The sequence below is a fragment of the Gopherus evgoodei genome, chromosome 4, assembly GCF_007399415.2.
Source record: "Gopherus evgoodei ecotype Sinaloan lineage chromosome 4, rGopEvg1_v1.p, whole genome shotgun sequence".
NCBI classification, from domain to species: Eukaryota; Metazoa; Chordata; order Testudines; family Testudinidae; genus Gopherus; species Gopherus evgoodei.
Window position 1 is genome coordinate 154,837,294 of NC_044325.1, and position 10,963 is coordinate 154,848,256.

The 10,963-nt window shown below is 52.4% G+C and overlaps 1 protein-coding gene across 3 annotated transcripts; it reads left to right on the forward strand.

The window, feature by feature from the left end:
* Window positions 1–307: 307 nt before the first annotated feature.
* LOC115651106 (RING finger protein 112-like) lies at window positions 308–5,510 on the forward strand. 3 transcript variants are annotated; one of them, XM_030562000.1, is made up of 10 exons: window positions 308–366; window positions 697–783; window positions 914–1,037; window positions 1,516–1,646; window positions 1,824–1,877; window positions 2,314–2,406; window positions 2,661–2,876; window positions 4,054–4,131; window positions 4,378–4,739; window positions 4,832–5,510. In XM_030562000.1, the coding sequence occupies exons 4-9, from the start codon at window positions 1,518–1,520 to the stop codon at window positions 4,711–4,713; spliced, it is 906 nt and encodes a 301-aa protein (XP_030417860.1). In that variant the 5' UTR covers window positions 308–366; window positions 697–783; window positions 914–1,037; window positions 1,516–1,517; the 3' UTR covers window positions 4,714–4,739; window positions 4,832–5,510. The 3 variants fall into 3 exon arrangements, with proteins under 3 accessions (XP_030417860.1, XP_030417859.1, XP_030417861.1); XM_030561999.1 differs by having other exon boundaries at window positions 4,378–4,735; XM_030562001.1 differs by having other exon boundaries at window positions 2,664–2,876; window positions 4,378–4,735.
* The last annotated feature ends 5,453 nt before the right edge of the window (window positions 5,511–10,963 follow it).

The window sequence follows — 10,963 nt, forward strand, 5'->3', positions numbered from 1 at the left end:
TTGTTTTTTCTAGAACCTACTACTGGTTTTTCTGAGTTTAGTTGTTGCATTTATATCTGTAATTGTGAGTGTTGAGTTATTTGGTGTTTGAAACTGTTTTCTCTCTCATTTAATCAGTTTTCTCTCTTCAGTGATCAGTTTTCACTTAACATTGTTTGACTTTTGGTTAGTTTCAGTGGCATTTATGTCACTTGTTTATTTTGGGTCACCAAACTTGATTCATCACCTTTTGTCAACTATGTGGGCATGTTTTATTCACTATGGAAACATTTTTCCGTGTCTCTCTCTTTCTCTCTCTCTGCATCTCAGATGTTCATTCAGGTTGCGAAGGAGGTTGGAGAGACCTGCAATCTGCCCCCAGTCCAAGTGAGTCCTCGTTTTCCATCACCCCTGATGAAGGGGTACAGTGCTGTTACCATTTCCCCTTCCTGTCACCTGAACTGATGCTTATTATTCATCATCTCTATTCCCAGAGCACATCAGTGCCCCCGTCCTAGACCCAGACCCTGTTGTGCTAGGCACTGGACAAACCCAGAGAAACAGCCAGTCCCCACCCCCATTGTTCTCCCTCCACCCCTACATCATGCCCAGGGTCTCGGTGTCAGTGGCTGGGTTGGACGACGGCAGACTCCAGCTCCAGTCTCCTCTCTGTGCCCAGATCCCCGTGTGACCCTTCTTCTGTGCCCTCTGTTGCAGCGTCTGGACCTGTTGGTACGAGACTGGTAGCTCTCCGGAGCCTATGGTGTGGATGGGGGACAGGAGTATCTCAGAGACATCACACAGGTAATGATCAGAGTCGGGCACCACGTGTGTTCATGGGAACAGCAAACACCGGCCTGGGGCAGAGCTGAACAGTTCCATGGCGGGTCAGATTTCTCTCTGACTGTCACAAATGTCACTTTGACTCCCACAGGACCTGGAGGCCTCTGCTGAACAGCCTCTGACATTGGGAGCCCTGAGGGCGAGCGGCACCTGGTGTTACCTACTGCCCCAACCCGGCATTGGGTTCACCAAGAGCAGGGCAGGGACGCCAGGTGGTAAGAGACCCCCATCTTCTCCCCTCTCACCCCCTGCACTGCTCCCACAGCCCCCCACCCCCTTATGCACAGCCCTCACCCTCATCCCTGCCCCCATCTCCCCTCCTCTGCTGCCCCCACCCCAAAATCCCAGTTCCCAGCTCACCTCCCTGGGCTTAGAATTGACTGTACTGCTCACTGCACAGAGATGCTGCTGGTTCCCCCGTTTGAGGCCTTCAAGGCTCCCCACACATCACCAGGTGGAGACAATTGACTCCTCCACCACTGCCATTTCTCCAGCTCCCCCAACCCCGCTGCTCCCCCATTTTTCCCGAGGCAGTGTGTGTGGGGAGAAGGGGGGTTGCTAAGCAGCTGTTGCCCAGAGACGGAATCTCATTTCCTGTTTCACAAACCAGCTCCCACATCCCCCATTTAACTAGTGTCCTACCCTGGGTGCCTGGGTCCCTCCTGGATGCCTGGGTCCTTTTCCCCCCTGCAGACATGGATGAGGATTTCCGGCAGTACCTGTGTGACTACATCAGCACCATGATGCGCTCAGCAGGGACACACATCCAGACGGACCGAGCTGGGCAGGGGCTGACCGGGGCTCAGCTGGCTGCCAGGATGAAGGTGGGAGGGTGGAGTCTGCTAAAGGGTAGGGGGGCTCGTTAGGGGATGCTCTGCAGCAGGGAGCAGAACTAGAGGCTCGGTAGGGGGCACTGTGCTGCAGGAGGTGGGTGGGCTGCTGGCCAAGCAGTGGGCTGAGCTCTCCCTGATCCCAGCTCCCCCAGGCGTTATTCCCCACAGGACGTCTCCCAATACTTGAAGACCAAACGCTACGACTTCTCCTCCCCTGTGAAGGTACCAGGTCACCCCTCCCCCCACCTCTCTCTTTCCAGTCTGGTACTCGGGGGGTGGGAGTTGGTTCTATTGACACTGAGCCCCCGGTCCTCCTGCCATTGGCCAATCACACTGGGACATAAGGGGGCACCACAACAGCTCCCCCAAATGTCCTGATCAGGGCTTCCCAACCCCCAAGAGATAAGGGGACCCCAGGGAGCATGGATGGAGAACCATCTCCCTCCACTGGGGTAGCAGTAATCTGATCACGGCTATGGGGTGGCTGGGTGGGGCTTGGCCCCTTGCTCTGAGGGAATGTACCGGGATCGGGGGCCAATGGTGAGGTGGTAGCAGTGAGTAGGGTCCTGGAGGAATGGGAAGAAGGTGATCTTGGGAGGAGGGGTGTGCCCAGTTCATGGATGGTTCTGTCCCCACCCCTGCACTCTCCCCCCCACAGATGACTGAGACTTTTGCAGCGATGAGACAGGAGTTTAACAGCAGAGCAGTAGAAGCCAGCAGGAGGGAATATGAACAATTTGTGCAGAAGCAGGTGAGCACAGAGGGGCTGTGGGTCGGGAGTGAGGGCCCCCAGCAGAGCTGCGGGGGGAGGGGGGCCTGGGGTGGGCTAGGCTAACAGGAAGCCGCTGGTTAGGAGTGAGGGGCACCAGTAGAACTGGTGGGGGGCAGGACTGGGCTAGCAGGGGGCTTACAGTTGACAGTGAGGATGCTGTGGTGTAGCGGCACCCCCTGTGTCTGGGTAACGCTAGTGCCTGTCCAGAAAGGCCGATCTCTTCCCCCTCCCAGCAGGACTGTGACCACGAGAACATGAGCAGCTGCCTGAGGGTGAATCCCCTGGAGATGCAGCAACGGCTGGAGGGGAAATACCAGGAGCTGCTGGAGCATTGCCGGGGGGAGCTGCGGGGCGAGGACCCCCAGAAACAGATGGCCCTGGAGGGGCTGGAGCAGGGGCTGGCCAGCAAGATGACTCAGTTCCTGTCGGACTACAGGCAGCGCTATGAAGTGAAGAAGGCCATGTGGTTGGGTTACCTTGGCTGCGGTGGGCGCAGTTGTTGGGGTGGGCATTGGCATTGGTGTGGCTGCTGCTGGGGTGGCAGTGGAGGAAGCAGTGGCCATCATGCTCGGGGTAGGGGGCTGTAGCATGATTGGGGGAGCTGTGGGCAGCAAGCTAGCAGCCTGGTTAGTAGAGAAGTTTGCCTGGATCAAGAGAGGCAGCAAGACTCCAGGGCAGAAGGACAAGGGAGAGGGCAGGGCAGGATATTCGGATCAGGACCCCTGCCGCGGTGGTGGGGGCGGGGGAGGGAGACATAGTGAGAAGAAAAACTATCACACCTCACCCAGAGACTGTCCCAGCCCTGAGCACTGGGAGCCTCTGTGTGCAAGGAGATAGATAGATAGATAGATAGATAGATAGATAGATAGATAGATAGATAGATAGATTTGTTAATGGGAATAGATGAAAGCAGGTGGCTAGATTTCGAGAGGACACAGCTTGACTGACTTACAGTGGGGTCACCGAGATCAGAATCCAGCCCTGACCCCATCGATGTCAGTCAATAAATAACCCGGCTCTGGATCCTGTGCTCCGAGCCTCCAACTGCATCCCTCAATCACAAGTTTCATGGGTTTTCATTCTCAACAAGTGGGAGAAAAATTGATTCGCATATTTTGCAGGGTTTTTTAATATTTTCTCCTCCCCGATACAGTGTGTGCGCAGAGGGGAAAATTTGGGAGTAATTCCCCCTCATTTCCCCACTGATTTGAAAACAATCTAAATGGGTGAGGGAAGTTAGAAACCCCCAAAATCTCAATCCAACTGTTTTCCGTTCAGTCTCACCCCAGATCCACCTGCCATTAGACAGTCACATTAGGGCAGGAGGGGACACCACAACAGCCCCCCCCAATGTCCTGATCATGGCTCCCTAGCCCTCTAGCCCCTGAGAGATAAGGGGACCCCCAGGAGCCCAGCCGGAGAATGCTAATGTGGCCATGGCCATGGGGTCACTGGGGGGCTGCTCCAGGCACTGGGAGAATGTGGGGTTGGAGACTGAGTGGGGAGCTGACAGCAACAATCAGGGCCCTGCAGGATTGGGGAGAAGGTGGTTAGTGAGGGGAGGGAGACTCCCAGTTCAGAGATGGTCCCGTCCCAACCCCTGCCCTGTCTCCTTTTCCCCCACAGATGGCCGAGACGGAGGAGAAAAACAGCCGAGCAGTAAAAGACGCCAGGGAGGAATATGAAGAATTTGTGCAGGAGCAGGTGAGCGCAGAGGGACTGCGGGTTGTGAGTGAGGGGCACTGGCAGTGCTGGGTGGGCAGGGCCGGGCTATCAGGGGGCTGTGGGTTGGGGTTAAGGGGCACTGGCAGAGCTGGAGGAAGCAGGGCTGGGATAGGAGAGTCTGGAGGTCAGGTTTGAAGGGGCTTTGGCTTTGTGAGACGGCACCCCCTGTGGCTAGGTAACGCTAGAGCCCGTCCCTAATGGCCAATCTCTCCCCCGTCCCAGCAGGACCGTGACCACCAGACGTTGATTCCCTGCCTGTGGGTGAGGTCTGCAGAGATGCAAGGACGCCTGGAGGGGAAACGCCAGGAGCTGCTGGAGCACTGTCGGAGGGAGCTACAGGGCAAGGACCGCCAGAAACAGGCAGCCCTGGAGGAGCTGGGGCAGACTCTGAACGAGCGGATGGAACAGTTCCTGCGTGACTACAATCAGCTCTTAAACAAGAAGCTCATGGATGCTGTGGGGGAAGGTGCCATGATAGTGAGCAGACTTATTCTACCACTCTTCATGGGTCGCTCACTGCGACTGCTGTGGGGGAGCACAAAACTGTTAGGCGATAGATAGATAGATAGATAGATAGATAGATAGATAGATAGATAGATAGATAGATAGATAGATAGATAGATAGATAGATAGATAGATGGGGGGTTGTCTGGGGATAGAGAGAGAGAGAGAGAGAGAGATAAACAACTTACCACAGGTAGCTAGATTTCAAAGGGACACAAACTGATTGATTTGCAGCCAGGTCACCAAGATCAGAATCGAGCTCTGACCCCATCGATGTCACTCAATAAATAACTTCGCCCTGGATCCTGTGCTCTGAGCCGACTCCTGCATCCTTCAGTAGCAATTTTCATTGGTTTTCATTTTCTAAAACAGAGAGGGAAATAGATTTTCCTATTTTGGGGTTTCTCACATGAGCTTTCTCAGGAAGTGCCAAGGCAAATCTCCCAAAACATGAGGAATCCAGTCCTTCAGGCTCTCCAGCCTGATTTCCAGGAGATCCCTCAGCCTAAGCTTCCCATTTCTGAACTTTCTGAGCCTTAGCTTGGACAGGACAATCTTCACGGTTCCTGTTCTCCCTGCAGACAGAAATGGAGGTGTTACCCCCTGGGATGGCGTCACAGCTCGGGGCCAGCAGCACCTTGGCTTCCTCTTGGCTGCTCTGTTCCCAGGATTTAGGCCTCCAGCTTTCATCTCCCTGCATGGGCAGCATGTCTACTAGGCAGGGGAAGGCTGTGCCTCCCCAAACAGCCCTGCGTGGCCCCATCCACGCTCTGTCCTGTTGTGTGTCTGAGTTAATGACTTGAGATTGTTGAATTGACAGGCTCAGTTGAAATTATTTAATCTAAGATTATTAATCAGAGATTAGGACAGCACTATCTAGAATACAGAAATAAGTAGATACATCACCACCCTCTGTTGTCAGACTCAGAGCAGGATATGTGTCAGTTTTCATTGCACCAATCAAAGTTTTCATATCACTATCATTATAAAGGAAACCTAGTTGCCAAGAATATTCTCCCAGAAACATATTTGCGATGTCATTTCTATACAGTCTCAGTTTACCTGACTCATGTCAGAAGACATGATTATTTACAGCTGGGAAGACTAACAATCCTTTAAGTTAGTATCTCTCAGTGTGTCTTTCTTACCCCCACAATCTTTCTTCCATGTTGATTTCCCCAACAGAAAACATCTGCTATAATAATCTCTTCTTAGTGTCCCTGGTCTACATACGCTCATGTCAGCACTTTCCATAGATGTTAAGGAGATAGGTTCCAAGAATATCTAGAGGTTTGTAGACATGAAGGCACTGTGGGGTTATTAAATACGGAATAATGAATAAATTCCTGAATAGGGTTACCTATTAGTCAAGACGAGTGTTCTAGGCCGTAGAAACCAGACATTCTCTTTGCTAAACATAAAGATTCTAAAGACAACTGGGACTTGGGGTAGCTGGGGCTGACCTCTGTGCTAGGAGGGGGTCATGGTCGCGGCACTGGGGCATGCCAGCCAGCAGTCCAGGGAGGGAGAAGAGGAGAGGTCGTGCACCGCCTGCCACTCTGGGGCTGCGGGGAATCTGCACGCTGTCCAGTGCTCCAGGGTTGTGGGGGAGCGCTCAGGGCCTAGGGTGGGGACTGGCAGCCACAGGAGGAGATCTAGGCTTGCGGGGGAAAGGAGAGGGAGGGCAGGGGCCTCAGGTGGAACGGGCGGGCCAGGCCAGGGTCTAGCGTCCCCAAGCCTGTGGTTCACCCACTGCCCATCCCAACCAGGGAAGGAATCTCCCCATGCTCCCACTCACAGACGGCGGAAATAGCTACACACCCCAGCGGTGATTCCTACTGGGGCTGGATCTAGGCCTGAGCCGGACTCACTGCTGGGAGCTGAAGCCAGTGTGCAAATACAGGGACAGACACCGGCCTTTTCCAAACACCGGTTTGTTTAATATCAGCAGAGGAGACTAAAACGTAAGAAGCAAAGGGATCTAACTCACCCACCTGTTCACACCCCTCTGTCTCCGCTAACACTAAGGGAGGTTCCCTTATCCAGACCCAACTTCTGGGGCTGGGTGTCCAACACCAAGGTGTAGGCGGTGCAACCTTGTGGTCAGAGTCTGGCCTAGCAGTCGAAGCAGAGTCAGAAGGCAGAAGCAGAGGCATGGTCGGGAGGCCGCCCAGGAGTTCGGAGCTAGGGGTTCAGAGGCAGGCAGGGCTGGAGCAAAGCAGCCAAGGGGTGGAGCCAGGGCTGGAGAGGAAGCAGGTCTGGCACAGCTAATACATAAAGTGTTTGTAAAACAGTCCTGGCCTCTTCCACATGCTTCACAGGTGGACAATATGCAGAGGATGGGCAGGAGCTTGGGTGCAGGTGTACAGAGATGGAGACACTGGATGCAACAACCACAGGAATGTGCAGGGCCCTGACTGACTTTCTCATCGGCCAAGTCAGCCTGTGGCCAAGGATGGAATGGGCCATGGATACCCAGCTCCCGTTTCCTCACTGGGGCAGGGGGTCCTGGGTTGGGAGAGGAGCCATGGGGAAGTTCTCTGGATTCTGCCTGCATGAACTTTGTTGGGAGAGGTCTCTGGAGCTTCAGATCTGCTCCTGTTCACTGACAAAGCAGATCCTGGTGTCTTGGATCTGCTCTCCAGCATGGAGACATCAGAGTCTGGAGTCGCTCCGTCTAAGGATCCAGAAGAGAAGCTTCCTCACATGCCCTAGTCCTTTGTGGTGCCCCTGTGTCCTCAGTGTCAGCCTCCCACAGTCCCATGATAGGTGGGGTGAGGGTGCTGGACTGACAGATAGAGCATGAATTAAGGCAAAGCCATTGAATGGGGGCAGAGGGTGCAGCTCAGACACTAAGGTGATGGGCATGCACAACAAATTCCACTCTATTCACCAGAGATCAAACTTCTAACCCTGTGCAGAACCGAACCAATCAGACCCAAATCCTTCCCCGAGAATTCCTCTAATCTTGGCCCCCAAACCTATTCTCCTCAAACCGCATCCACCAACCAGAGACAGGACTAGAACCCAGGAGCCCAGACTCTCAGCGCGTCCCTCCTCTAACACGCTGAGCCCCACTCCCCTTCCAGAGCTGGAGAGAGAACCCAGGAGTCCTGATTCCCAGCTCCTTCCCATCGCCCGCCTTGCACTAACCCACTAGAGCATATTTTTTCCCTTCCGTCCTTGTCAATAAAGAGAATAGCTTCCCAAGTTGTCCGTGAGATGTCAATGGACCCTGAGGATAGACCCTATCTCAACTTTCCCTTTTACTGCAGTGGTCTGTCCTTCTCCACTGCTGGGGATATTTCCAGACCCTACAAAGTAACACAAGTGAAAGTCCAATAGGCTCACATCAATGGAATTTGGGATAAGTTGGGATCCTACAGATCTAGGTCATAAACTTTGTGTAGCCTAGGGCTTCAAGGGACGACCTTTGATTCTTGATCCATCTCATGAACCATGTAGTGGCTTAGCCAGGTTCGAAGAGCAGGGGGAGCAAACACATAAAAAAGGTGCCACCCACTGCAAAGCAGTGAAGAAAAAAAATGCACTTCCATCCTTTACAAAAAAGAAAAAGTACTGGAACATGCTTCCAATTCTACTGCTAAGTGATAGCGGCAGTACCCAAATGCCATTCCAGCTCCTCAGAAATGTGCTAGAATGGCATTCCGGAGTGCTCTGGCACAATTCAAGCCCTGGTGCTAAGTGACCTCTCTTGCTGGAGTCCCGTTACCTAGCTTCTGTAACCTTGCTCTTTCCTGCCCAGTGCTTTCTCTTCCTGTATGACTCTTAGGGCTTGTCTACATCACAAAGTTGCAGCGCTGGTGAGGGGGTTACAGAGCTGCAACTTAGGAGGTGTACACATCTGCAGGGCATCACCAGCGCTGCAACTCCCTGTTTGCAGCGCTGACCGTACTCCCATTTTGTCTCGGGTGTAGAGGATCCAGCGCTGGTGATCCAGCACTGGTAATCAAGTGTAGACACTTACCAGCGCTTTTCTTGACCTCCGTGGAATAAGCAGGTATCCCAGCATACCTGAGGAAGCCTCTCTGGTAATCAAGCAGGTATCCTTCCCCGCGGTTTTCTCCGGTGTTCTCCGAATCCCCCCCCAAGCGGATCTCCTTCCCCGTGGTTTGCAGGGGGGTTCGGGGAACGCGAGAGCAAACCGCGGGGAAGCAGGTCTCCTTCCCCGGTTTGCTCTCGCGTTCCCCAAACCCCCCTTGAAGCCGCCCAACAGCGCTGCAGTGTGGCCACATCTAACACCACTTGCAGCGCTGGTTGCTGTAAGTGTGGCCACTCTGCAGCGCTGGCCCTATACAGCTGTACTAATACAGCTGTATAGGGCCAGCGCTGCAAAATTGTAGAGGTAGACATACCCTTATTTGTTCTCCTATGCTCCTACCTTCCCTTCCCTTCCATCCTAGAGGCAGCTAAACTAGTTTTTTAAGGATGCAGTTCACTCATTATCCCAGATGTTTACACCTGAATAGGGCTGTTAAGTCCTAATCATCTTCTTAATGTATCTGTTGGGTGCATGTGTGCTCCAGGGCCTGTCAGCAGTATTGACTCCACATGTAGAGAGACATTCATAATACAGCAGGTTTGCATAATCAGCTTCACAACATCAAGCAGAATTCATGAGTTGTACAAACCTAGCCCTGCTCCATCACAGGAGGATTCTATGGGACATAGTTGACGCACACAGGACAGCTCTTCTATGGCCAAAGAGGAGTAAGAAGCAAGCATGGCCATATAAAAAGGTATACTAAGTACTAAAGAGCACCCAGGGTGTCGGCGCCTAAGGCATCACTTTTGAGAATGGGCTCAGTGGGGGAGCGGCCACTCCCCCTGCTCCCCGCTACCTAAGCTACTGGAACCACGTTGAAAACTCCAGACTACCTGGAGTCCTACCTTAGCTCCAGCTGAAATGATAGAGGAGGAAGCAAGCTTGTACTGGAGCTGTATCCTTTTTTGAGGCTCAGACTCTCTCGATCATTCTTTGAGGGTAAAGCCGTTCCTGGATTTTTTGGTCCATTCTTCAGTGGGAATGTGTCAGAATTTGGTGTCATCAGTCACTTCCCTGAGGACAATACGGCTTCTGGCTTCTATGGTATGTCTACACTACCTGCCGGATCGGTGGGTAACAATTGATCCAGCAGGGGTCGATTTATTGCATCTAGTCTAGATGCAATACATTGACCCCCAAGCACCCTCCCATTGACTCCTGTACTCCATCGCTCTGAGAGGTGCAGGTGGAGTCAATGGGGGAGAGGCAGCAGTTGACTCACTGCGGTGAAGACGCCGCGGTGCATAGATCTAAATATGTTGACTTCAGCTACGTTAGTCTCGTAACTGAAGTTGCGAAACTTAGATTGATTTCCCTTCCCACCCTCAGTGTAGACCAAGGTTCTTCTAGCTTCTCTGGATCATTCTTCTCTGAAGATGTGACATCTTCTGAATTCTGTGGATCATTCTTCCCTGACGATAGGCTACCATCTGGATTCCCCAGATCATTCTCCTCAGGCAGTAGAGTGGTTTCTAGATTCTCTAGCTCATTCTTCTCTAGGGATGTAGCACTGCCTGGATTCTCTAGCTCATTCTTCCCTGAGGTGAGAGCAGCTTCTGGATTTTCTGCTCTGTTCTTCTCGGAGGATGCACCGCCTTCTGGATTCTCAGCATCATTTGTCTCAGTTACGCACCCAGCAAAGGGAAAACAAATAGACCTCTCCTCAGCATCTTACCGATTTCTTTGCAATTCCAGACACTTCCTTGGATGAGAGAGAAGGGAGATGTGTCTCTGTGGCCTGTTTAGCCCTCGGTTGCTTTCCTGAGGCTACAAGCTGCTGCCCTACATTTTAGTGAGGGAAAAAGGTTAAAAATAGACAGAGAAATCCTGTGGTGTAAGGACTGTTAAGGTTTTACATTGCAGGGGGCAGGGGCCATAGCACTGTGGCAAGTTTTTTGCAGGGGTCAGAATGGGAAGAGTTTGGGGCTAAATCCTTAGGTTTCAAGGAATGTCACAAACATGCTGTTTAGAAAGTGAAGGAAGTCACTATGGTTATTCCGGTTACGTGGTCTCGACCTCACAGAGAGACAAAGGTAAAGGCCAAAATAGAACCCAGGTATCCTGATTCCCAGCCCCCTCGCTCTAACCATTAGTCCAACCTGTCACCGATATGCAGTCATGTGGCAATATCTCCTAGCTACATTTTGTTCCTTTCACTCAATCCTACTAAAAACTGAAATGACTGAAGAAAGAACAGGAGTACTTGTGGCATCTTAGAGACTAACAAATTTATTTGGGCAT

Excerpts from the sequence above, each read along its gene's own strand:
- LOC115651106 (XM_030562000.1), top strand. The coding sequence starts at position 1,518 with ATGGATGAGGATTTCCGGCAGTACCTGTGTGACTACATCAGCACCATG. Across the intron at positions 1,878-2,313 it reads ACTTCTCCTCCCCTGTGAAG|ATGACTGAGACTTTTGCAGC; the intron begins GTACCAGGTCAC and ends TCCCCCCCACAG. Across the intron at positions 4,132-4,377 it reads AAGAATTTGTGCAGGAGCAG|GACCGTGACCACCAGACGTT; the intron begins GTGAGCGCAGAG and ends CCGTCCCAGCAG.